The sequence below is a fragment of the Furipterus horrens genome, unplaced genomic scaffold (assembly GCF_987537825.1).
Source record: "Furipterus horrens unplaced genomic scaffold, mFurHor1.1.pri manual_scaffold_6, whole genome shotgun sequence".
In the NCBI taxonomy this organism is placed as follows: Eukaryota; Metazoa; Chordata; class Mammalia; order Chiroptera; family Furipteridae; genus Furipterus; species Furipterus horrens.
In genome coordinates this window covers 146572725-146600723 of record NW_028327176.1, presented here as the reverse complement: position 1 = coordinate 146600723, position 27999 = coordinate 146572725, and the positions used below count along the sequence as shown (strand labels likewise).

Below are 27999 nucleotides of genomic sequence, written 5' to 3'. Positions count from 1 at the left end.
AAAATGGTAGCCCCTAGCCAGACACTGAACACTTGAAATGTGGCTAGTGTGACTGTGGAAGTACATTTTCATTGCATTTAATTTACATTTAAGTAGCCACATGTAGCTAGTGGGTACCTCATTGAGTAGAGCAACTATATCCTGTCTGGAAGAAGTAAGAGTATTATGGCACATGGATCCTGGTAAGCACTTGTTTAAGTCCAAAAAAAAAAAAAAAAGTGAAGTTTGGAGAGTATTGGGGTTTGCACCCATCAGTTATTATTATTATATCTCTTTGGCTGTAAAATAGGAATTTGTGATATCAGAGAATCATGTACTTTGATCAAAGTCTAAGAGTATTTTTCAGAATTTCATATGAATTATGTATTTCTAATTAACCAACAAGGATTGTTCCTTGTATATTTTTTAGTATTCCTCTATCTTTGGTTGCTCTGTAATCTTGATGGTCAACTTGGCAATGGCTGATTATAAACTAATGTATTTTTTAATATAAAACAATTTATAAAGATTCAAACACTGCTAATAAATAATGTAATGAAATCTCCTGATTAAGGGACCTAAATCTTCATGTTCATATAAAGTTCTCTTTTGTCTCTACTAAGTCTTTTTTGTCTATACTAAGCCTAAATAGAGATGTCAAGGAGGCAGTTGAATGTACAAGCCTGTAATTCAGGAAAACCTCAAGACTATAGTTTACATAGCTTCCCTTCAATTTTCAAAGAATAATATACTATCTAAATACTCACATTATTCAAATTTTAAATTCCTTTAAAGGACTGCCTACAATAAAGCTCGTATCTTGAAGAGTCTTTTCTGTAGCATTTTAACCAGTTTCATATATTTTTTGTTTTATGAATAATATTAAATCAAATGGAATCAAGTGGCATAAATAAATCTGCATTGACATTTTAATAAATTATGTATATAATTTATATTAGTGTTCTAGTTAATTTCAGCAAAACTTATGGGTAGTAAAAATGTCAAAGTTTCATAAACAGTCCATTTGCTTTAAACCGTTAAAATCTGCAAAATTTTAGTAAGTGAATAAGGTTTTACATTTTTAATAGTTTTTTCATATTTGAGCTATGATAAAGTGTGAAATGTAATGATAACATATGTTTCAATATATATTTACTTTTTTCCAACACACTTAATACAAAAATTCCAAACTTATACAACAGGCAAAAAGAAACTTCTGAAGTTGTTAATCCACCCTCCCATAGCTAAGTTAAAGATAAAAGATATAAAAGACCCATTCTAAATAACACTTTATATGATAGTTTTAGTGTCCTAAGACCTTTAGTGATGACCACATTCAAAATAGCCAGAAGAAAGTACTAAATTCATACTAAACACATTCATTTTAAAAGCCATACTTTTCAATTCATTTTACATCATTCTACAAATTTTCTTTCTATTGTGAAATCTTTAAAGGTGGTGCCTTTATTTTCCCATATGTTTAAGATGAACAAAATTAACTAAATGTTCTCTAAAAGTCTGAAGATAAATCAAAGGCAGCCAGCTTTCTCTTTTTTTAACTCACTAAAGACTGGGATTTTGCTGCCACCTGTTGACAATAATTGCAAGTAATAAATCTTGTCCACAGGTCACAAACTTCATAGTTGAAAAAGTCCTTAGAAATTCATCCCTACTACTTCCTTTATTTTATGAATGATAAAAGGGCTCAGAAGGGCTAAACTACTTTCCCAAAGTCACTCACAGGGCACAGATCTGAGACTAAAATTGGAGTCTGGGCTGTGGAGTTCAATGTTTATTTTCCTATACCAGTTATTATTACCTGTTTAGGTGGCCAAACATCTGAAATGCGTGATGCTCTTTGAGCAAATCATAAAATACTGGTGTGCTTAAATCCATTACATTAATTAGTGATGGTTTTTGCCATATGGAGGAACAAGTCTCTGCGTCTCTGAAACATTGTAGCAAGTAGTTCCATTTGATGTGGCAGTCAGATGAGTATGGGCATGCCTGGCAGTCGGGGAAGGTGGACTCACCGGCTATCTGTTTGCATCAGTGACTGCGGGCTTTCTGGGAAAAAGTTTATCTTTAGGAGAAAAGAGAGCTGAGACCTACAAGTTTGACGCAAGAGGACAGGAAGATCCCGTATGTGTCATGGAGTGACTACAGGCTCATGTTTGAGTCTAAAAGAGAAAGAGCTGAAACAAAAGAGTCAATAAAAGCTAAAAGAGGTTTTCCCATGTGGGTACTGGCTTCCTAAGTGAAAGGAGACAGCTCCCCTGGGACCTCAACCCATGTTACAGGTGCATCATTTCTCTGGAAGGAGCATGAATTTCTTCAGCACAGCCATCAAGGGCTTAGCAGAAATGGTCACCATGCAGTCAGAGCAAGGACAAAGGAACTCATGGCAACTGGCTGACCACATTGATTAGCACATAGTAAATATTCCCTGTGACTCATAGAATAGCTGAGAGGGGAGACTTCAAAGGACTTGGAGTTTCTTGATTGCTGATAGCACCGTAGCTAGAGAAATGTTTGGTTTCTATTACTCTGAACACCAGGCTAGTGCCACAGCATTGACACTTGTTCATTCAAACTAATATGCTGCCGAAAAATTACAGAGTTAATTTCTTAAGCCCCTAGCCATCATGAGAGCCTACCCTAAAGGGAATGTGTTTGACCTTAAAATATATTAATCTCTTTAGGCCTTGGTTTTCTTGTATGTAAAATGAGAAAATTATTAACCTACTTTTCTTACTTACCTAAGAAAAGAAAGTGCTTTAAAATTGTAAGACATATACAAATAGAAGATAATGTTTGTTAATTTAAACTATCCTTTGTTTCTCATTGATCTGCAGTTAATTGTAACCATTTGTGTTCCTTTGGGCAATAAAATATGAAAAGCCAGCATGTATTTCACTACATACACTTCACCCAACATGATGATTATGGAACATATGTTAGAATGGAGCCTCTTGTCTGTCTGAATCCGGTCCCTGAGTATCTACACATGAACAGAGATCCCTACTGAGCCATACTATAATTGGAATATGAGGGGGAAACACACTTCAAGACTTAAGCCACTGAGATTTGGGGACTATTTGTTACCACAGCATTAGTTGGCCTATACCCTGGCTGGTTTGGCTCAGTGGATTGAGCGTCGGCCTGCGAGCTAAGTGTCGCTGGTTCGATCTTCCAGTCAGGGCACATCAGAGAAGGAAAACTCTGACTCCAAAAAACCTCCGCTGCCTTGCGGCATACCTCTTCAGGGGAAAGGCTAAGGGAGTAAACCCCGACAGAAAATCCGGAGCCGGAGTCCCTAAGGCGGTTTGACGTTGTAGTCAACACCGGCAACTCCTGCGGCGCACCTGAAGCCAAGCTGTATTGACTCCGTCTTTCCCTTGGACCCTTCAGCTGCGAAGAGAGGGGGGGTCTGCTGCATGGGCAACAGCAGACCCTCCATATCACCCTGCCCAGGCTCTGTAGCTTCAGCTTCACTGGAGAGGACACTCCAGCGTCATCGCAAGATGTCGATTCAACACGGGAGGAGACAGATACCATGTCACTCCCGAGTCGGACTGCACAGCCATTCTCGGCGGTGCAGATAGACTCTTAAGAAGCTACACCATCGTCTCTCGAGACGGACGGCTGCCGACGACGAGTTGGCCTATCCTGACTAATTCAGGGGCTTTGCTAGGATAAATAAGAAACAAATGTAAAATATATTTATATATTTAAAAACAACACAATATGAGTCAAGTGGAGATGAATGAAGGAAGTCTTCTTGGAAGGAAAAAGTTTTTAAAAAGACTAACAGAATAAGAGATGAGCATTATTAATGAGTTATTATGTTCATATGGCTAGCTGAATTTGAAATATGGCTAAGAATCAGATGGTCAATAACTATATGATGTTTAGAGATAATATCAAATTACTAATCTCTTAAATACTATGATACCTAAATTGGCCTTAGTGAAAATTTTTTTACCTGGATTTCCATGAGATTTGTGTATTAAATGAAGAGAGTAATAAAAATTCTAACATGCATATTTACTTTTTGCAGATAGCACCTACTTTATCAAGCCAGTGGAGATCTCTATGAATCACAAGCACAGATATGATTTTAAAATACTCAAATTTGTACAAAAAAGTGAGATATACCCAAGAATATAAACAAATAACAAAAAATTCTTTATCAATAAATTTCTCATCTCTCTTCATCTCTGCTGAATGTCAATTTTAAACCCCTGATGAGGAAAGGCACCTCCAAATCTTTATTTTACCACTTCTATCCACACCTTCTCAGTGTTATGAAAAATGACCCAGAAGATATTGCTGAGTGAAAGGACAGCTTACCAGGGTGACACAGTGAAAGAGAGAAATAACCAAACAATGAGGCCTTTGATGCTGAGCCCAGGGATTTCCCAATAGCAAATAGGACTAATCAGTATTTATGAAAGTAGTAGCTCCAACTCCCATTAAAACAACACGCACACCTCTTTCTAAAACTCCCAAGGAGAAGCCCCGAGGAGAGCAGTTCATGGCTCTCCAACCCAGACAGGTCAAACTTCTTTGCCCTTCCTGAGTGCAATATGAAGAAAGCATCCACACAAAGGAAATATTTTTGTTGGCAGTCAAATCAAAGCATGTTGACATCCCTGTTTTTAACAATCCACTGGTTGGTCTGGGTGTGTTGACTCTTTTTGAAAGTTGAGTCTTGAGGAAGTAGGTCAAGTGAGCCAATTGACATTGTGTTGTGAGCACAACTACATCCTTGCACGCATTCGGTGTGTTGCTTTGGAATTGGTATCTTGCTAACACAGAGTGCCACCTACTGATTCACCAACCAGCATTTCTAGTTACCCCAACTGACCAGCAGGGCTGGACTCTTTCCTTAAAACAGGCTGAGCTGGGTAAGCAAACATCCTGTTGTGCTGAGAGTCAGAGGAGATTGTTGCATGTATGGAATGTAAATCAGGAAGGACCGGAGGGTAGAGTTGGGACAAATAGCCCAAGGGGGTCTATGAGGAAATTGAAAGAAGCCAGGGACTATGAGATGACCAGAGGCAAGCAGACAAAGGGCTTTGAGAGGAAAGTGTGAGCAACCATCTTGGTTGACAGTCCACTAGCTTTTCCCTCCATTATTAAGCCCGAGACTGCCAGCTCTTCCCCCAAATCCCCGTCTTCCTGGAGTACAGCTGGGCCTCGTTTTCCAGATGCCTTGTGGCTAGTGCAGGCATTTGACTGGGTTCTGACTAATGAACAGTGAGAAAAAGCACAGTGTGCTACTCTCAGGCCTGGCCCATTATAACCACCTACTCAAATCTGCTTTTCCCCTTCTGTGGTGGTGTTAAAGACAGCTTAGCTGCAACCATCCTGGGTCTCTGCTGGGAGCAGAGTCCACCTTCCCCTTTAGTACCCCTAGCTACTGACTTGAAACCACTTGGTCCTGTAAAGCAAGAAAGAAATAAACTTCTTGTCCACTCAAGCACTGAATTTTTAAGATCTCTTTGTTATAGTAGCAAAGCCTATCCTGACTCTTACTGTGTTTTTTTTAATCACATCCCTGAAATTATCTGACACAGTATTAAATCTACTTATTATAAAACCAGTGCACAACTCTCCAGTTCTCTGCAAACACTGAGCAATTTTCTTCTCCAGCTTCATCTCGCCTCACTCCCACATTACTGTGGGTGCTCAAAAAATACTGAAGCACCATGATCCCTCAGATGTGCCTCTCTTCCCTCAGCTCTCAGCATTTGCATAGGATGCTCCCTTAAACATTCTTCACCTCCCACCTCCTGGTCTGTACCTGGTTAATTCCTACTCATTCTTCTGATTGTAGCTTAGACATTAGTGCCCTGTGGAACAGTTCTCTCTGTCTCCAAGACTGAGTTAGGTGGCCTCTGTGCTCCCACAGCACCCTATCCTACAGGTCATACTGCATTAGTCTTCACTCTGGAATCTAGGCTCCGTGAGAACATGAACTGTGTTTGTGACGTTCATAACTGAATCTCCACTTACTACCATGGTACCAGGAATGTGGTACACACTCAATAAATATTAATTAAATGAAAGACTTGCTTCTGAAGTGACTATGAAAATCTTAATATACAATCTGAGGTAATGTTTGAGAACAAGACAATGATTTTGTCTTTTTTTAATTCCATGATTTAATTCAATCCCTTGAACATGGATGTTTCCTATACATATCTTTTAAGTGACTGTTTTCTTTGAGAAGGATTAATGTTTCATTATTTAAGGGGAAACCTGAGTGAAGTTTTGATGCCTCACTCAATATACACATTTTATCCTAAAAATGACCCTTTTCATCTGTTTTCCTAGTTGTACTTTCCTATGTATAAGTAAAATTTTTCTTGAGTGATCATTGGAAAAATTCCAGAAAGATAAATGTAACAACTAAATATAGATGAGGAATAAATTTCTTGGTAACTGACACAGGTGCAAAAGAAATATTTTAGGTAGAGTTACATTAGGTCAAGTGTAGAACTGAGGCTAAGATGTTCATCTGAAGGTGTAGATTTTAGTGAGTTGTCAAAACCTGTAAGCCAGCAACTAATCTGATCAAGAACTCTCAGACACATGAAAGCCTTATAGAGAGAAGCAATTTCAATAATGGAAAGCAGTATATGTATACATACTCAAACACATGCACACACATAAGAATCCTAAGGGAATGGATTCCAAAGAACCAAGTCTAAGAACATCAAGAGGGGAGAAGGAGCAAAGAAGATCCTATTCTTGTTAAGGTTTTAAATTACAATGACAAATCTTGAGTTTCCAGGTAAATTTTCAGTAACACACTTTGTGCTGGTACTGTATTATGATGAGAGATTGTCTTATAGTGGATAATTTTTAAAATATGTGTATATTCTTTCTATAGCAGGTTGGAAGCAGACAGTCTTGGGTTGTACACACAGTATGATAGCTCACGGCAGTTGTAAGTGTTCTACCCATGCATTTCCCTGGGAATGGTCTTGACCAGAATAAATTGGAAGCAACTGATATCACTGCAAACTTCCGGGATTTGTATAGTGCCTCAGGGAAGAGATGTCTAACTCCACTATAAGGATCTAGGTGACATGTTGGACGACATACTTGAGGACTAAGAGCGGATCAGTAGCTTAGAAAGTAGAGTAATTCTCAGTCCTTGGCCTTAGAAGAAAATGTCACTGAAGAAGTTAAGCCATGAGCAGGTGAGCAGCCTTAAGAAAGGAAGTCTTCCTTTCAGAAGCTTCATGCAACATTTGCTGACACTACAATAACATAAGCATTTTCAAGTTCCCTATAAATTGGAAACTTCACAAGATAAGTAAAGGCACCCAAGGGCAATGGGAATTGGTCAGGTGGTTCATGCAAGGTAAAACTCTCATTAGAAATCTAACACTTAACAGTAAGAGCTACCCCTGCCAGCAGAGAAAGCAAAGCTACCACATCTCAGTCAGGCCAGCAGAGGGCAGAGCATTGAACTTAGAAACTGACAGCCGGGGCTTAGGAGAGTCTAACAGGTGTCAGCCTGCCTCAGAGCCTGTTAAGGAATAAGAAATGTGGGATTGCCTATGAGATTGGGTCCACCCTGAAAAGATAAGGAAACCAACAAGAGTGAGTCCATACTTCTGATGAGTAGATTTTAGAAGTGTGACACTGTGATTTTAATTTACATTTCCCTAATTACTAGTAAAGTTGAGCCTCTTTCCATGTGTCAATTGGCCATTTGGACCTCTTTTATGAACAACCTATTCAACCCTTTTGTCCATTTTTAACTGGGCTGATAAATGTTTTCTCATTGATTTCTCAGAATATTTAAAATATATTCTGCATACTAGATTTTAATACTTAAATGTACTATTGATATTGTCATCCTTAATTGGACTTTGATTTTCACTTCTTTTTCTGTTAACAAAAGTTTTATTCAACTTTATTGGCTTAGTCATATAGTATAAACTTTCTAATATGTACATGCAGTTCTTTTCTAATTAAGAGAAAAGCTTTAAAATATACTAACCAGTTTTGTTTTTTTTACTTTCAATGGTAGAAAAAATTTCACATAGGTTTTTTTAAGTTTATATATGTTAAAAGATATTAAGCTTCATTCTTACAATCAAGAAAGTAGCTTCAGAAAAACATATTCAGAAATTATTGAAATTAATTATTTGGATGAAGAAGAATAGTTAACATTTTTTCAGGCAAAGGTTGTCCAAAATTAGGAACAGCATTTGCTTCTAAAAATGTATTATTTGGGCAAAATTTAATAAACAAAGCAATTGTTTTCACTATATAAGTCAGAAGCAATTTTTTTTTCAGAAATGTTCATTTGAGTTAACTTGCTTGATACAATTGCAGGTATCTCCCGAGGCCCATTCCCCTACATGTCCCTCTTATATAAATATTTTCCACTAACTAGGAATATTTTGGAACTTTCCGAATATGCCTCATGGAAGTACTTTGAGAAACATTAGTACATTTCAGACAACTTGAAATTTTAAAACATTTGCAAGCTGTCATAAAAGTCAATCTAAATAAAGCCTACTAATCACCACAAAAATACATGATATTATGGTAATTGTCATGATATTGCATTAAAAGAAATTTTTTGGAAAGTATTTTTCTATGTTCATAAGCTTTACATTTTACATATATGAGGTCTGTCCAGAAAGTATCCATCCATGTACTACAAAAAATAGAGTCATTTATTAAAGATGATACAGAATACAAGAAACACTGTGCATAGGACAATGACCTCTCAGTTCCCTTCAAAGTAGGCACTTTGGGACCTCACACAGATCTCCCAGCATCCCTTCCACTATTCAAAACACTCTGTAAAATCTTTTGTTGGAATCGCCATCAGCTGCCCCATCATATTTTCCTGAATCTCATCAATGGTCTGAAATCTCTGCCCTTTCAAAGGTGATTTTAGTTTTGGGAAAAGCCGGAAGTCACAGGTTGCCAAGTCTGGGCTATAGGGGCACTGAGTCACCTGGGTCATTTGATGTTTCACAAAAAAAACTCTGCACATGATGTGTTGTATGAGCAGGAGCATTGTTGTGATGAAGCTTCCAACCACCAGTTGCCCATAGCTGTGGTCATTTTTGTCATATTGCACCTCTCAACCAACAAAGAACATTAAGGGAGTACTTCTCATTAGTTGTTTGGCCTGGAAGGGCATACTTGTGATGCAAAACACCTTCCCAATCAAAAAACACAGTTAACATGGTCTTGATCTTGCTGTGCCTTCTTCAGGTGTGGAGATCCAGATGACTTCCATCAGGATGACTGGACCTTTGTTTCCAGATCATATATGTGGCCATAGACCCGCAACCCATCTCCAGTTATGACCTTCTTAAGGGAATCTGGTTCATTGATAGTGGTTTGAATAGTCATTAGCAACTGCAGCACAATATTTCTTCTGCTCTGGTAGCAGACACCGCAGAACAAATTTTACCATAATACATTTCATGCCGAGATCCTGCATCAAAATCTCAGGCACAGTAGTTTTTGGAATCCCCAGATCAGCTTCTGGTTCTCACACTGTCAGTCACCATCTTTGTTGATTACAGTCCTACATGTTCAACATCCTCAGGTGTTCTTGCGGGTTCCAGGCCTTCCAGAAGGTGGGTCACTTTCAACAGATTCTCAACCATCTTCGAAGCCTCTGTGCCACAGTTTCATTTGCACTGCTGAATCCCCCAAAACCTGCTGAGTCATCCAAATAGTTTCTGCAGAAGAATGTTCAAATGTAACACAAAATTTCATGCAGATTCATTGCTCTATTCACTCAGTTATTTTGAATGTAATGGCCACACAGTACACATGGTCAGTCAACCGTGTCTACCACCCCCCCAACTGACTAGTACAGTGAAGTTGTCATTGTTCACGCATGGGCATTCTAGTCCACTCTCCTAGGCTGCCAGGTTCCATTGATGTTGTGCTAACTGTTCTTGTTATATTAACAATGGATGGACATTTTTCAGACAGACCTCGTATTTTTTAGATGCAATTGTAAATGTGATTGTTACCTTAATTTCTCTTTCTGATAGTTCATTACAGATATATAAAAGTGCAACCAACTTCCAAATATCAATCTTGTATCCTGTTGATTATTGAATTCATTTGTCAGTTCATTTTTTTTTTTTTTTTTTTTTTTTAGAAAAAGGGGAAGAAGGAAAGGGAGAGAAATATCAATGTGAGACAGAAACACTGATTGGCTGCCTCTAACATACGCCCTGACCAGGGGCCAAACCTGAAGCCCAGGCATGTACCCTTACCTGGAACTGAACTGGCAACCTTTTGCTTTGTGGGATGGCACCCAGCCAACTGAGCCACACCAGTCAGGGCAGTTTTAATAGTTTTTTTATAGAACCTTTAGGATTCTTTATATACAGTGTCATGTCAACTGCAAATGATAGTTTTACTTCTTCCTTTCCAATTTGAATATCTTTTATTTCTGTTTCTTGCCTGATTTCCGTGGCTAGGACTTTCAATACTATATTGAATAAAAGTGGTGAAAGTGGGTCTCCTTGTCTTGTGCCTGATCTTCAGGAAAACTCCTTTAGCTTTCCCCGATTGAGTAAGATGTTGGCAGTGAGTCTGTTATATATGATCTTAATTATGTTAAGGTATCTCACTTTGCACAGAGTTTTTATCATGAATGGACACTAAGTTTTGTCAAATGCTTTTTCCGCATCTATTGATATTTCTATAAGATTTTTATTTTTCACTTGTTTATGTGTGTATCACATTTATTGATTATTGGGTATTGTACCAATCTTGCATCCCTGGAATAAATACCAATTGATCATGGATTATGATTTTTTAAAATATATGGCTAAATTATGTTTGCTAATATTTTGTTTAGGGTTTTTGCAACTGTCTTCATCATGAATATTGGCCTATAATTTTTGTTTTTTGTAATGTCTTTGTCTGGTTTTGAAATCAGGGTAATCGTGACCTCATAAAATGATCTTTGGAACTATCTCTCCTCTTGAATTTTTTGGAATAGTTTAAGAAGGATGGGTATTAATTTTTCTTTAAGTGTTTGGTAAAATTTACCTGTTAAGCCATCCAGTCCACAGCTTTTGTTTGGTGGGAGCTTTTTGATTACCGATTCAATTTTATTGGTAGTAATCAGTCTGTTCAGATTTTATGTTTCTTCTTGATTCAGTCTTCGAAGATTGTATGTTTCTAGGAATGTATCCATTTCTCCCAGAATGTCCCATTTGCTGGCACATAATTATTCATAGTATTTTCTTAAAATCCTTTGAATTTCTGTGGTATCTGTTATTAATTCTCCTCTTTCATTTCTAATTTTATTTATTTGGGTCCTCTTTTTTTCTTGATGAGACTGGTTAAAAGTTTATCAATTTTATTCATCTTTTTAAAGAACCAGCTTTTGGTTTCATCAATCCTTTGTATTTTTTTGTTCATTTATTTCTACTATGATATTTATTATTTCCTTCTTTCTACTCACTTTGGGCTTTATTGTTCTTCTAGTTCCTTTAGATATAAGTTTAGATTGTTTATTTGAGATTTTTCTTGTTTCTTGAGGTAGGCCTGTATTGCTATGAATTTTCCTCTTAGTACTGATTTTGCTGTGTCTCATAGATTTGGGGTTATCATGTTTTCTTTTATCTGTATCAAGGTATCTTTTGATTTCTTGTTTGATCTTATTAATCCATTTATTGTTTAGTGGCATGCTATTTAGCTGCCATGTGTTTGTGTGTTTCAGGGGGTTTTTTCTCTAGTAATTGACTTCTAGATTTATGCTGTTGTGTTTAGAGAAGGTATTTGATACAATTTCAATCTTTTTAAATTTCTTGACATTTGTTTTTTGCCCTAACATGTATATTTTGCTGCTTTGGGGTAAAATTTTCTAAAAATATGTTTAAATCCTTCTGGTTGAACTTGTCACTTAAGACCACTATTTCCTCATTGATCTTCTATCTGGAAGATCTATCCATTGATGTGAATTGGGTGGTAAAGTCCCTACTAGGACTGTATTACTGTTGATCTTTCCCTTTATGTCCATCAATATTTGCTTTATATATATATATATATATATATATATATATATATATATATATATATGCTCCTATTTTGAGTGTATAAAAGTTTTACAAGGGTTATATCTTCTGTTGGATTGATCCCTTTTTCAGGTCCCCCTTTCATTATGAAATGTCCTTTTTTGTTTTTTGTTGTAGCCTCTGTTTTAAAGTCTATTTTGTTTGATATAAGTTTGCTTCCCCAGCTTTTTTCGTTTGTTTCCTTTTACATGAAATATGTTTTTCCATCTCTTTATTTTTGGTCTGTGTATGTCTGTAGGTCTGTAGTGACTCTCTTGTAGACAGTATATACATTTATGTATCTTGTTTTCTTATCCATTAAGCTATTCTATCTTTTGATTAGAGAATTTAATCCATTTACATTTAAAATTATTATGGACAGGTATGTAGTTTTTGTCCACTTTATTGTTCATATTTATGCCCCTCCCCTTCTTCTTCTTAAAGAATTCCCCTTAACATTTTTTATAATACTGGTTTGGTAATGAACTTCTTTAGCTTTTTCTAGTCTGGGAAGCTCTTTATTTCAACTTAAATTTTTAATTATAGCCTTGCTGGGTAGAGTGGTCTTGGTGTTCATGATTTTGAATACTTCATGTCAATCTCTTCTATCCTGAAAGTTTCTGTTGAGAAATCAGCTGACAGTCTTATGGGAGCTCCTTTGTAGGTAACTAACTGCCTTTCTGTTGCTGCTTTTAAGATCCTTTTTTTTTTTGCCCTTTTTTCGCCATCTTGGCGCCTGTGGAGCTTGCTGGGAACAGGACTTCTACAGCGACAAATATGTCTGGGAGGCTGTGGTCCAAAGCCATTTTTGCTGGCTATAAACGGGGTCTCCGGAACCAGAGGGAGCACACAGCTCTTCTTAAAATTGAAGGTGTTTATGCTCGAGATGAAACTGAATTCTATCTAGGCAAGAGATGTGCTTATGTGTACAAAGCAAAGAACAACACAGTGACTCCTGGTGGTAAACCAAACAAAACCAGAGTCATCTGGGGAAAGGTAACTCATGCTCATGGAAACAGTGGCATGGTTCGTGCTAAATTCCGAAGCAATCTTCCTGCTAAGGCCATTGGACACAGAATCCGTGTAATGCTGTACCCCTCAAGGATTTAAACTTACTGAAAAGTAAATAAACAGCCCTGACTGGTGTGGCTCAGTTGGTTGAGGGAGTCCTCTGGCAAAGCAAAGGATTCCTGGTTGGGGCACATACATGGGTTGTAGGGTCTGTCCCTGGTCAAGATGCAAAGGGGAGCCAACAGGTGGATGTTTCTCTCACACATCAGTGGTTCTCTTCCTCTTTCTCCCTTCCTTAAAATGAGTAAATAAAGTCATTTTTAAAAAGTGGGAAAAAAAAAGATCCTTTTTTTGTCTTTAATCTCTGACATTTTAATCATGATGTGCTTTGGTATGAGCCTCTTTGGGTTCATATTGTTTGAGACTCTACACTTCCTGTATTTGTTTATCTCTTTCCTTTGCCAGATTAGGGAAATTTTCAGTCATTATATTCTCCAATAGAATTTCAATCCCTAGCTCTCTCTCTTTTCTTTTTCTGGTACCCCTATGATAAAAATGTTGGTACACTTGAAGTTATCCCAGAGGCTCCTTACACTATCCTGATTTCTTTTTATTCATTTTTTTCTTTTTGCTGTTCTGATTGGATGTTTTTTGATACCTTGTCATCCAAATTACTGTTAAAATTCTGTGCTCTATTTAATCTGCTATTGATCCTTTCTAGTGTATTCCTTATTTCAGTTATTATATTCTTCACTTCTGACTGGTCCTTTTTTACAGTTTCTACCTCCTTTTTTATGCATGCCATCCCTTAAGATCTCATTGAGTTCCTTGAACATTCTTATAATCAGTGTCTTGGACTTTCTCTCTGGTAGATTGCTTGCCTCCATTTCTTTTGGATCTTTTTCTAGAGTTTTATCCTGCCCTTTCATTTGGGACATATTGTCTCCTTATTTTGGCTGTCCCTCTGTGTTTGTTTCTGTTTATTAGGTAGATCTGCTGTATCTTCCAGTCTTGGCAGGGTGGTTTTATGTAGTAGGTGTCCTGTGAGATCCGATGGCACAGTCCCCCTGACCAAATGAGCCAGTCCAGGAGAGTTCCTTGTGTGGGCTTCTGTGTGCCCTCCTGTTGTACTTGATCCTTGATTGCTGTTGGCATGTCTGTAGGTGGGATTGACCCTCAGGCTGACTGGCTGTGAGACTAAGCCCTGACAACAACATACAAACTGTTGTGTGGGATGGAGTGGGATTCATCCCAGCAGTCTCTAGTGCCTCCCAAGACTACCCTTTGAATGTGCCACTGTAGGGCTAATGGGTCATGCTCTGTTGAGATCTGGAACCAGTCACCAGGTGCAGTGGGTCTAGGGTCTCTTGAGAGGTGCTTTTGTTCAGGCCAATGTCAGTCACTGCCTGTGACTGGCTGCAGGCTACCTGGTAGCAGCTACAAAGTGATCCACAGTTGGTAGCTGCCTGTGTTAAACCTGGAGGTGCATGGGAGGGGCCTTGCTGGAACCAAGGCTGACTGTGACCAACACCAGGTCTATGGCAGCTCGGCAAGATGTGCAGGGCACCCCAAGTCCTGCTGCTGCTTGCTTGTCAGCTGCCTGTAATGCTCCGCCCCTAAAAGAGCCTTGGGAGGTATGGGAGTCAGGCAAAGTGAGGTCTCAGGGAGTCCCCAGGGTGGGGCCAGTGGTGTTCACTAGGTTGATACAGATCAGTGCTGAACCTGTGTCCATTCGGCAAAAGACCAGGGCACACTGAGACCAGCAGGACATGCCTGGGGCCTAAGAACATTTGAGAGTTTTTTAAGAAAGACTGTAGCTCAAGCCAAGGCTGGCTGCTTGCTGCTGAAATAGCCTCTGGTGGTATGTGATGCATGAGTTGAAGTGAGGAGGTGGGATCATCTCACAGTCATCAGGATTCAGCAAGTGGAATTTACCATGCTAATGCAGAATCATATTTGGCTGTGCAGGGAGGGCTCAACACAGGAAAGATGGCACTTCATGGCTAGCTGCATTGGAGGGGGGTTCAAAAGGGCCAATGGCAGCTGCACATCCACCCTTTGCCCTGAAGCTATACAACTCAGTTTCTCCCTGTATGTCTCTGGCACTTCCCAAGCTGCTGTCCCTTTGTCATAGCCCAGGGCAAGTGCCTACAAGTGAGTGAGTCTGTGCATGGGTCTTTTAAGAGGACACATGGGTTTTCAGCAGCCTTTGGGGCTCACCCAAAGGGTTGAAATCTCCACTAATTTTCACATCTGGATGTTGTGGGGGCTCCTCTTCTTGGCACTGGTGCTTGTGGCTGGGAAACCCCATGTGAAGCAGGGGATCCCTCATTCCTCTCTCCGGTTGATATCCCTCCCAATTATCAACTGCCATGTGGGTGTAGGGCCAGCCTGTTTCACTTCTCTGCCCCTCATGCCGGTCTCTACATGACTCCTTCTTTATATCCTTAGTTATAGGACTTCTATTCAGCTAGTCTTCAGATGATTCTCCAGATTGACTGTTCTATAATTTAGTTGTAACTTTGAAGTGGTCATGGGAGAAGGAACGCACAGCGTTTACCTACTCCAACATCTTGATCGGAACTTACCTTTTCACTCTCTTTATGATGTATTTGGATAAATACAGATTCTTAACTCTCGTCGTCAGCAGCCGTCCGTCTCGAGAGACGATGGTGTAGCTTCTTAAGAGTCTATCTGCACCGCTGAGAATGGTTGTGCAGTCCGACTCAGGAGTGACACGGTATCTGTCTCCTCCCGTGTTGAATCGACATCTTGCGATGACGCTGGAGTGTCCTCTCCAGTGAAGCTGAAGCTACAGAGCCTCGAGAGACGATGGTGTAGCTTCTTAAGAGTCTATCTGCACCGCCGAGAATGGCTGTGCAGTCCGACTTGGGAGTGACACGGTATCTGTCTCCTCCCGTGTTGAATCGACATCTTGCGATGTCGCTGGAGTGTCCTCTCCAGTGAAGCTGAAGCTACAGAGCCTGGGCAGGGTGATATGGAGGGTCTGCTGTTGCCCATGCAGCAGACCCCCCCTCTCTTCGCAGCTGAAGGATCCAAGGGAAAGATGGAGTCAATACAGCTTGGCTTCAGGTGCGCCGCAGGAGTTGCCGGTGTTGACTACAACGTCAAACCGCCTTAGGGACTCCGGCTCCGGATTTTCCGTCGGGGTTTACTCCCTTAGCCTTTCCCCTGAAGAGGTATGCCGCAAGGCAGCGGAGGTTTTTTGGAGTCAGAGTTTTCCTTCTGTGATGTGCCCTGACTGGAAGATCGAACCAGCGACACTTAGCTCGCAGGCCGACGCTCAATCCACTGAGCCAAACCTCACTTGAGGATATTTTTAAAATTGATTTTAGAGAGGAAGGGAACGTGAAAGAGAGAGGAAGGGAAAGTGAAAGAGAGAAAAACATCTATGTGAGAGAGACACATTGATTTGTTGCCTCCCAGATGTGCCCCAACTTACAGCCTAGGTATGTGTTCTAACTGGGAGCTGAACCTGCAACCCTTTGGTGTGTAGGACAACACTCCAACTAACTGAGCCACCTGGCCAGAGCCACCTTTTTTTTAATGGTTGGTACTTCTGTTTAAGAAATCCTTTCTATCCTAAAACAAAAAGAATATTTTTCATGTTTTATCTTCTAAAATGTTTATTGTCTTTATTTTTTGTTAGGCCTTTAATCTACATAAAATTTATTTCTATGTATGATATAGTTATAAGTCCAATTTTATTGTTTAATATTAATGCACAATTGTTTTAGCATAATTATTGTATATAAGAACACAATTGGTTTTATATATCCATTTAATAACCAGCAACTTTCTAAATTCTATTAATTCTAATCATTTGTGCATAATTTTTTAAAATTATGTACATGCATAGCCATACTGTCTTTACTTATAACTCATGAACAGATGTTGAATTTTAATAATTAAAACTTTTAATTAAAACTTTCTATAAAATTAATCGCATGATTTTTTCTCATTTATTTTCCTAATGTAGCAAATTATTTTAATTGATTTTTTAATGAAAATATACCTTGTACTCCTGGGATAAATTGACTAGACTATGATGGATTTTCCTTTTTTTTTTTTTTTTTTGGTATATTTTTAGCTCTGCTGTGAGCATGTTACTGAACAGCAACTGGGGTCCTGCTGCCTGCTGCCACCCTCCAGGCAAAATTCCAGAGGCAAAAGTTTGGTGATAAAGGAAAGAGGTCTTTATTCAAAAGCTTCATAATTTTAATTTGGGAATAACAGCATTAGTCATTTAAACCTATCAATTAAGACTAAACTCTTTAACTCTTTAGTTACAGCTTTAATCACTTAAACCTGTCAATTAAGGCTAATCTCTAACATCTGAGTTCTCCTAGCATTCCCCTGGTTAGTTATAATCATCCTATTTCTATAGGGTTAGTTTACAAACTAAAACAACATAAGATAAAAAAGCTACACAATTTTGGAAGAAAGTCAGGTTTCCACCTCAGAGCCTGTTCCCTCTAGAACAACCAAAGAATAAACCTGCCACCCTCTGCCAGGCCAACCCAGAGTTTCTTCCCATCAAAAATACATCCATTGGGAAATGCAGCAGCTGCAACATGATCATCCAGATATCCTCAAGGAATAAGAGGAAGAACAGTGGATTTCCCTTTTTATACATTGCTGATATTTTAGAATCTACATAAACAATTTGTATTAGCCATTATAATTTTCTTTTTTTTATACTAAGCATTCTAATCAAACTTTTATACCTAGGTTATGTGACCCTAATAAATGAATTGGGGGATAGTTGTCCTTTATACTGTGGACTACTTTGTGTGAGATTGTGATTATTTTTCTCCTTGGATCATCTAGATCTGGATTTCTTTTTTTTTACTAAATTACTTAATAGTTATAAAAGTCCATTTCTTTTTCTTTGTTTATAGTTTTTAAAAGATGCTGTTTTACTAAAAGTTTAAAATTTATTGGCATAAAATTGTTCATATCTTCTTTGCACCATCCACAGTTCTGTCAACTACCCCATCCTGACTTTGCTTATTTTTCCATTTTCTATTTTTTATTAATCACATCATAGTTTTTATCAATTTTATCAATCTTTCTCAAAAAACTAAATTTTGGCTCTTTAAATACACTCAATATATATTTTTATATCATTAATTTTATATTTTTTATTAACTTTTTCTAATTTAGGAAAGTTATTTTTCTGTTCTCTTCTAATTTCACAAAATGGATGCATTACTCATTAATTTACAGCTTTTTTAATTTCACAATATAAGCTTTTAAGTCTATAAATTTTTCCCTTAGTCCTGCTTTACCTACAAATTACAAGTTTTTACTTCCATTATTTCTCAGTCCTAAATATTTTCTGATTTTTTAAATTTGCCCCATGGGTATTTAGAAGTTGATTTTTAACTTCTAAAAATGTTGGGCTTTTCTAGTTAAGAAATGCCCCTTAATTTCATTGTAATCATAAAACAAATTCTATATTAATTCATTGAAAAATTTTGAGATGCTTTCTGATCCAGGTGTTTCAAGAATATTTTATTTGTGCTAGAAAGGATGTATAATTTGTAGTTGTTAGGTAGAATCAGTACATCAAACAATTTGGGCCACTCATCTGACTTCAGTGTGTGTAGCATTTTAGTGAAAACAAATATTTGTGACCTAATTCTTTTCTCCTCACTAATATTCTGTAAAACTTAACCATATCTCAAAGGTTCGAAAATTTAGCATTTTTTGAATAATTTTCCATGAGTAAAACTTTCATTCTGGGGGAAAAATAAAGTAGTATATCAAGTTTTTCAATCATTGTGTTCAATTCTTCTGTGTTTTCACTGATTGTCTGATTGCTCTTTAATTGCTAAGAGTTAAAAAACTTCTTTTATGATTGTAGACTTGTTCCTGTTTGTTATTCTATTAATATTTACTCTACATTTTAGGATATTATTAGGTAGTTTTTATGTGGTTGGACCACCGGCATTATACAAGAATCTACATCCTCTCCTATAATTAGTAGTCATAATTTTTATGTTTTACTAATTGAAAGGTATAAAATGAGGCTTTATTGTGATCATAATTCTTATTTCCCTAATAATTAATATTATTGTTCAGCTCTGAGTATTTATTGACCATTTTTCAATTGAGTTTGTTCACTTTTCAGCCCACGAGGAAGTTATTTTTATGTGCAGCAAATATATTTTCTTAGTTTGTTTTGTCTTCCCTCTCCCCTCCACCCCTATATTGTGCAACCCACTTCACTGCCTGTAGCCTATGGGCAGAAGCCAGGCAATGTGGTTCAAGGCCACAGTTTACTCTGCCATAGGGCACTATGAGAGACCACCGGCAGGCCTGCCATAAATCCAAACACTTGCATTCTTTTTCACTCTCTTTAAAGTCTTCTTTGATGTCTAGAAGTTCTTTATTTTAATGTAGTTAAATTCATGTTCTTTTTGTGTGCCTTGTTTCAGAAATTTTTTCCTATTCCCAGATAAGAAAGATGTTTTTGTTTAAGCCTTAAAGTTCTACTTTTGAAATTTAACTTGTAATCCTTTCGGAGTTTATTTTTGGGCATTTTTATTGTTTGGTTTCGTTTTGGAGTTTATTTTGGAATGATATGAGGTAGGTAAACAATTTTACTTTTTTGCTCACAGATAAACATTTATTCTGACTCTATTTATTAAATAGCTCCTCCATTCCCCAGTAATGTATAATACCAAAGTTTCTGGTATTTGTGAAATTGTTTTTGGCTATTCTATTCTATTCCATTTTTCTATTCATGTTCATAATACCATACCAGCTCAAATAACTGTAGCTTTATAGTAATTCTAGATAGGAAAAGCTTTCCTTCATTCCTCGGTGTTTTGACAGTTCTTAGCCTTTTATTCCTCCATATAGAATTAACTTGTCAAATTCCACCAAAAAATAAGTATTGAGATTTTAACAGTGTTGGCATTGTATCTACAAATGAACTTGTGGGCAGTTGACATCTTTTCAATATTATATAGCAATCTGTGAACACGGGACATTTCTCCATTTATTTAGGTTTTCTTCCATGTCTTTCAGGAAAGTATTCTAATTTTCTCTGGTCCGATCTGGCACATCTTTTAAGATTGATTCCCAGATGCTGTATGCTTCTTATTGCTACTATAACTAGGGGTATTTTAAATTAATTTTTTGACTTGTTTGTGCGTCTAGAAATATAATTGACTTTTACACGTTGATCGTATATCCAGCCCCAGTGAGCAACTCTTACTATTTTTAATAATTTCTGACAGATGTCTTGTTCTTTAAGTAACCAATTATTCATATACAAATAATGACAGTTTTGCTTTCTCCTTTCTAATCCACAAGTTCACTGTTGAGTAGAAGTGGTGAGAGTGGCATGCTTATACTTCTTTTGAGATTATACAGAGAATGCTTCCAATATTTCCATATTTAAAATGATTGTGGTAGGGTTGAGTTTTTTGGTCTTTGTTTTTGTTTTTTGTTGTTACCTTAATCAGATTTAGGATGTTCTCTTGTATTCCTACCTGCCCTTGAGATTTTTTCGTAAGTAAGTATGGAATGTTGCTTTCTTAGTGTATAGAGATGATCAAAAATTTTTTTCCTACTTTTTCACATTTAATATTTGTCTTTTACTTTCATATCTTTCATATTACCTTTGTCTCCCTGTGTTGTATTTAGTGTTATTTCCTTAGGGCTATCTTTCAGTTCACTAATTCTCTTTAAATTTCTAATTTGATATTTAACCTATTTATGACTTTTTTACTTCACCACTTTATTTTTCACTTCTAAAACTTATATATTTTTTCCAAATCCAATTGGTCATTTTTAGACTCTCCTATAGATTACTATTTGGAGGATGAAATTTTTTCTTGAAACAATTTATATCTTGGCATTCTATATTGTACATTTGATCTTTCCAATACCTAAAATCCTTAGAGGGTCTACTTATATTGCTTGCTATTTTTTCTGACCTTTATTCATGGTTAAAAGAATTCTAGGTAGGAAAAAAAAAAACATACTGGATACTTCAAAGAGAGGAAATTTAATATAAGAAATGTGTTATGCAAATGGGATGACCATAGTTTACAAAAGGAATGGTGATGTTACTCAAAGATCAGTGACTGTCAGAAGCCATTCTTTCCTCTCAGGTAGAAGGAGCAAAAGCTTAAGTGGTGTCAGTCAGGTCCCTTGAGTACAATGCTGCTGGTGCTGCAGCAGCACCACTGTCACTAATTACTGCCACTACTCCACCGGGAGCCCACAGCTTTACTCCCACTGAGGCTGCAAGAACCTGGGCGTCCAGTCCCTTTGACCTTGCTGAATTCGCTGCTGATTCTTTGGGGGCACAACGGTGGCTCCCACGGTACTGCCCTTGCAGCAGCCTGCAATGACCTGCCAGTGCCTGACATTGCCAGAAAGAAACTAAGCAGAAGAAAAAACTAATCCCTCTCCTCCTCCTCTTCATCTCTGTTTTCCTCCATTGATAGGACCTAGCCAAGAAACCAACAGACAAGGGCATTTAGGAAATACAGTTTACAGGCAATAGAGGATATCAAAAAAAGTGTGAAATGTTGCTGAGTGCTAACAGACCAAAAGCTAGTATCATTTCCTTGCATGATCTGTGACTGTGAGTTACATATGGTTGGTTCAATCAATAGAAAATCTCTGGGCCTCCATTGAGGTGCTTTCCTTCAAAAGTGGCCCTTATGATAGACAATGCAGACATAGTCATTTGTTTTCATGGCAGTCTTTCTGTGGTGTGCACAGAGAAACTGCACTGCATAGCTCCCGAGGGTACCATACACACAGAATGCAATGTAAATGATGCTCCTATGTGTTCTATGTCCTGGTGATCCCATTGCTTCCCATTCTCAGGCTCACTCATATTTTTTAATGGTCAGTTTGTGAGGAGGGAGTAAGGGAGGTGTCCCTGAGAGCCTAGTAATGCATTAACAATTCTTTCTTCAGCGGGACTTATCTAGTCTGCCTTCTGGCCCAGATATGCAGTACTTCTATAAAAAGCAATGAAATGATTCTTTTTTTCTCCCTCCTTTCCTCCCTCCCCCCACAAAAAAAGAAAATGTTAATGACTGGATAGAGTTGGGAATTGTCAGTCCCCTTTTGGGGATTTGAACTATCGGCAAGAGAGGGCTTAGAGACCTTAGATTGTGCTAGGGATTGGGGCAACCCCTAAACAAGCTAGGCACCTATCTCTTTAGGTTTTACTGACTCTCCAAAAGTGCGGTGGGTAACGGACTGAAGATGAATGCTTCCCAGCATGCATTACTTATTAGAGCTTATAATACTATACTGTGGTCTTTTGTGAAATGGTTAAAATATAAATGTCAAAAAACCAGCACAGTGAATTTGAATTCACTGATTCAAGACAATACCTGTGAAGACTGCATGAGAGAAGCAGTAGTAAATGAAAATAGTAGTCTGGTTGCTACTCAGGAACTTCACAGAAAACTGAAGATACTCAGCAGGGTAGAGAAACTTGAGTATGCAGGTCAGATAGACTGTTTAGTTTAATTAATGAGAAAAACACCAAGAGGTCATGTCATTAATTATCCCAGAGTTGTAAAATTTCCAATAGATTTTAAAATTTCACATTATTGTTCTAGAGACCATAAGATGAGGTATTTATTGTTCCATAAAAGACTATGTGTGTCCAACTCTGATTGTCTACAAGTGTTTTTATGAGTTTACTGTCTGCATATTATCTCCTTGTGCTTATCCTTACCTTCCTTGATATTAGTAAGTCTAGGATGCTATCTCTCCTTCTTGCTTTGTCTATCTTATTTTCTTTCCCCTCTGTTCCTTCTGAATCTTGATTCTCCTCTCTAATTTTGTAGTCAATAACTTTGAACTGACTCATTTTTCTATTACATATTATTTTTCTATTACATATTATATTTACTGAATAGTTTTAAGTTCTCAGCTCTTAATGTAAAACAAATGAATAGACCATTTTCTTCTCTAGTTAAATACAACAAGTTCATTTTACATGTGGGGTGGAGGAGTTTCCTCTCTCCAGATCTAGAAACACTCCTAACTTGAGAACTTCATAAGAAATGGTAAAGATAAGTTCCATGAACTGAACTAGAAACATGCTCCAGATTCATTGTTGATCTGCTTTCTTTGCCCAAATTTTTCATCTGGATTGAATTCAGCCCTATCATCTCATTCCAGTATTTAATTCAGTCAGGCATTAAGTTGAGAAGGGGAGGAGGAAGTGGAAACTTAGATTTCATAGCTGCCATTCCACCCTTTTAACCATATGCCTGTATCAAGAAAAGGGTATTAGAAGGGAACAGCTACAGTTCTTGAAAAGGTTAGATCTATGAATTTAGTAGACCACAAGCCCAGGGATGTGCTCTTGGCCAACTCTGCCCTCATGGATGGTTTGAAAACAGAAGAAAACTACAGAGAAAGCCCTTTCTCTTGACAATCACTGCCCACTCTCACCTCCATCTGTTCACAAGATATGAACCACACTCCCCCAGGACAATTTCATTCTTAATTCCAGAGTTAGTTTTGAAGCTCCTATATCTCCACTTTAGTTCTCACTTAGAATCCAAATCTTCCAATTCTTTGAAACCACCTGATCTAATTCTCTCATATTATAGATAGATACTGATGATGCAAGGATTCCCTTAGTGGCCGGGCCAGGAAGAGAATCTCACTCTTATTCTGGGTGCTATTTCATACTTCATGATGCTGTGCAGGAATTAGATATAATTCCTTGGGCTCAGGAACTTATATGAGCTTTTATGAGCTTTTATGAGCTGGCTCTCTCAGGCTCTGGCTCTGGCTCTGGCTCTGAGACTCTCAGGCTTTCTTCCTCGAGGATGCCTGGATGATCATGGTGCAGCTGCCTGCATTTCCCAATGGATGGCATTTTGGATGGGAAGGAACTCTGGGCACAGCCTAGGATCAGGCTGGCCTGGCAGAGGGTGGTAGGTTTATTCTTTGGGTGTTCTAGAGGGAACAGTCTCTGAGGAGAAGCCTGCCATTCTTCCAAAATTGTGTAGCTTGTGTGTATTATTGCTGTTTTAGTTTGTAAACTAACCCTATAAAAACTAACAAGGGAAAGGCTAGGAGAATCCAGGTGTTAGAGTTCAGCCTTAATTGATTGGCTTAAGTAACTTTTTTTTGGATAAAGGCTTTTTTCCTTTATCACCAAACCTTTGTCTCTGGAATTTTGCCTATAGGGTGGCAGCAGGCAATAGGACCCCAGGTTGTTGTTCGGTACCTTTTGTGAGAATATATGGACAGCCCTTCCTCCAGGTGAATGAAGCCAATGCAGCCAGTGCCCGTGTGCAGTGTGGCAAGTGGAGAGTGAGACAGATTTCAGCAGCCACTTACCTCCTCACTAAGCATTCTTGTGCACTTACCAGAAATCCTTGGAGATGACTATGTAGTTGAAAGTGATGCTTTGATAAGAACTTGGGATAGGGTTGAGGCAGCCAAGAAACAATAAAGGTAATGATTACTTGCCAGCTTCCTTAGGAGCATAACTCTGGCTAAGTCAGCACAAAGCTTCAGGTCAGGCAATACAGGAGAGGCTGCAGGCTCCTCTGGAGGTCCTTGCATCTCTACTAGCCGCATTGACTCAAGGGCCTAGTGTTGTGGGGATGGGTTATTGTAGGTTAGAGCATGAGTTCCCCCAGTGTGATTTCTATAATTCTGCTGAAATAGTGTGCAGTGACAGAGGTCAATGAGTGCTCTGGTGTATATTCTGGAGGTAGCACTTCCATTTCTGAGATAGTGCCAATACTTCCCTTTCCTTCATTTTCCGTGGGAAAGATACAGCATGGACTTGGAAGTCAAACAATGAATTTGAATCTTGGCTCTACCTTAGCTGTGTGATGACTTCAGACAAGTTCCTCTAAAGTTGCTGAGATTCCTTTTCCTTCTCTGTACAATAAACTTTGTTAAGAGGATTAAAACAGATGATGCATAACAAGTATGCGGCAAACATATGTAGAATACACTCTGTCTGTCCAAGGGGAGGGGAATGGTACTCTCTCATCTTCCTTTCCACCACACCTCACTGCAGTCGCAGACAAGATATTGATGATAGCCTATTACACTGTCTGTGCCATATATTACAAACCTTTGGCTTTTAGAGTCCAGAAGAGCTCAACACCAGAGAGCTGCCTGCATGGAGAGAAACAGAGGATGGTGCCTGAAGTCTGATTTGTCCTTTGCGTACCATATTCCCATAATTTCTTCTTTAGTTCCCACTAAAATGAAGTCCTAGGGAAGTTCCACCTATTAATGGGGGTCTTTGTAGATCACAGAGTACTCCTGCTTATTTATGAAGAAGGAGATCATCAGTGGTTAAGAATGAATGCCGGTATCAGAGTGATCTGGGTTTGAATTTTAGATTTTTTTTTTTTTTTTTTTTGCTTAATTTGTGAAGTCCTGGGTAAAAGTTCTTTTCTCATCTGTAAAAGTGGGATAATATTAGTTTTAACCTCATAAAGTTAAATAATAAAATTTCCTGACATATAAGGAGCACTCACTAAGCATTTAACTATTATTATTATTATTGTTGTTGTTATTTGAAAATTTTCCGGGTCATGTGTTCTGAGTTGCTCTTAATCCCCAAAGTGGCAGAAGCACAGGGCAATGTCTGGCAGCCCCTGGACCAGTGGATCAGGAATGCTAGGCTGCAGTGTGCTGTGTGCTGTGTCCCTGCATTAGTTTGCACTAAGTTTGGCATCAATAGGGTGAGCTCTCCCAGAACTGAGGATTCTCAGGTTGCTCAAGGAAGGGGGTCTGGGAACATATGCAAAAAATTATTATAAAACATCCTACCATGAACAGAAACACTGAACCAGGGGTGAAACATGGAATTGAGAAAGTAGTACAAAGAAACAGAAGGCAGGAGTTTACAAGAGATACCATGTCTGCTTGGAATTCAGGATGTGAAGGGCTTTCTGGTCACACCCATGACCTCCTCCCAGAGCTTTTAAGAAACCAGGATTACAAAACACATTGGATACATACCACAGCTCTGGCTATAAAGCTTCTTTCAGAAAGCAAGACCAGAACACATATCATCACTAGCCCGAAGATGAAGAAAGTAATTATTAAATTGTCACAGATTGGAGGTCAAGCATCTTAATCTAATACCCCTCTCCCCCAGGGACCATAGTAGGTGGTCACTAAACAAACACATTGGTAGGAGAGAATAGAGGAACCCAAAAGAATGAACAAAAGACCCTAGATGATTTCCAGTCCTCCCACCTTGGTCCCTTATTAATTGGTAAATCTCAAGGGCTCATCCATTATCAGATCGACTGCTCAAAGCATCTCCGTATTCCAGATGTCAAACACCCTGTGTCCACCAGGGTGTTGGAGTGAAGGGAGATGTGTTTCTTTCTTGGTCATCAGGATCCATTATCCTTTCCCGTCCAAGTCCACAGTCTCAGGCAGTGGAAATTAGGCCACCTTAAGCCTACTTAAGGTGGATGGGGGAATTGATTATTAAGTAAGCCCGGCCTTTCATTCTCTTCGGGAGGCCCTGCGGGCAATGGCGAAGCTGGCAGCAGAGAGACCTCGGGGAGGGCCGGAGGGGCTAGGCGTAACCGGACTTGTGCCTTGGGCGGTGGTCCGGGAGGCGTGGCTGGATGCCGGGTGGTGGCTCGGGGGCGGTTAGGGCGAGTCCCCTATGCCGATGTGGCTGTCAGTGTGTCCCGGTGGCGCGGGCGCGTCCTGCGCTCCTGCAGAGGGAGCTGTGAGCCCGCCCAGCGCACGCACGGAAGCCCGTTTCCTCTCCCGCTGCTGCCGCTGCTGGGCCCGCCCGCCGGGGAGGGGCTCCGGGCCTCGCGGACAGCTGCTTCCTGCTTCCCGCAGGTCTCGCTGTGCGCTGCCATTCTGGTCGTGCTAGCCCCACCCGAGAGCCCCTCGTGTGCCGCTGCCAGCTCGGCTCCTCCCCGCGCCCCAGTGTAACCCTGCAGTCAGGCCAGCTCGCTCGTGTCCGCTCCCGAAGCCCGCGCCCCACGCAGCCCCCTGCTCGCCCTGGCCATGCTGTCCTTCCAATACCCCGACGTGTACCGCGACGAGACCGCTGTGAGTACCACAGTCCGCGCCCACCCGGCTCCCCGCCGACCGTGCCTCCCCAGCAGCCCTTCGCCCCCTGCGTCCCTCCCCTCCCCCTCGGCCTTTGTTTGCGAGAAACTGGCACGGGGCGCGGGGCTCCTCTGGAGCCGCGGTGTCTCTGGTGGCCGTCACTGTCCGCCTGCTGGCGGTAGAGCCTGTGGTCAGCAGCCGCTTGGAGGTTTCCTAACGCCAATGGGGTCAAGGGCAGACGCCCAGGTAGGAAGTGTCATTGCTTTTTGACTGAAGGATCCTCTTGCCGTAAATATGGTGGTAGAAGAGTGTGTGTATGTAGGTGATGTAGAATTTAAACACAGAGCAAACTTTTTAAACTTCCACATTTAAAATCCTTAGAGTTCAAGTTCATTCATTCTATTTTAAAACGTGTATTGAGTGCCTACTCTGCCCCAGGCCGGGCGCTGGGCGTTGGGGATGCTGAGACAGAGAAACGCGGAAGGCGAACAGTGATCCTTAAGTGTGGCAGTGCTGATCCAAGTTTTCCAAGGAGTTGATAGGGTGTAAAAGGAGGCCTTAGAAGAGAGAAGGAATGGCCTTTTCTAGGATGAGTTTAAGTCTTGCCTCATGAAGGGGTTAGCCACCATTTACCTAAACTGTAGATGAACTCAGGATAACTGTTGAGATCCAGTGGATGGAATTGGTGGGCAAACAGCTTTTCCTGTGTGTTTAAAAATAAATTTGGCATTTTAAGAACTGTAGTGCATCCAAATGTTGTAGGCATGATTCTCTTAGGAATAGCCATATTTCTCAGGTTACTTAAAATAGAATTAGAAGAAAAATATTTTTGTAAAATACAGATTTA

General features: G+C 39.2%; 1 protein-coding gene, 1 non-coding gene and 1 pseudogene across 2 annotated transcripts in view; 2 read left to right on the top strand and 1 right to left on the bottom strand.

The window, feature by feature from the left end:
* The first annotated feature begins 12790 nt into the window (after window positions 1–12790).
* LOC150007547 (large ribosomal subunit protein eL33 pseudogene) lies at window positions 12791–13402 on the top strand (annotated as a pseudogene).
* Window positions 13403–19302: 5900 nt separating this feature from the next.
* Window positions 19303–19435, bottom strand: LOC150007546 (small nucleolar RNA SNORA42/SNORA80 family). The gene has a single exon (XR_016512145.1). It is a non-coding gene; the product is annotated as a small nucleolar RNA SNORA42/SNORA80 family (small nucleolar RNA).
* Window positions 19436–26885: 7450 nt separating this feature from the next.
* The window catches only part of PREP (prolyl endopeptidase), a 109645-nt gene continuing 108531 nt past the window's right edge, over window positions 26886–27999 (top strand). Inside the window, exon 1 of the mRNA XM_090279709.1 lies at window positions 26886–27152. Coding sequence (XP_090135835.1) covers window positions 27108–27152 — 45 coding nt within the window. The 5' untranslated portion in view covers window positions 26886–27107. The remainder of the gene's footprint in view (window positions 27153–27999) is intronic.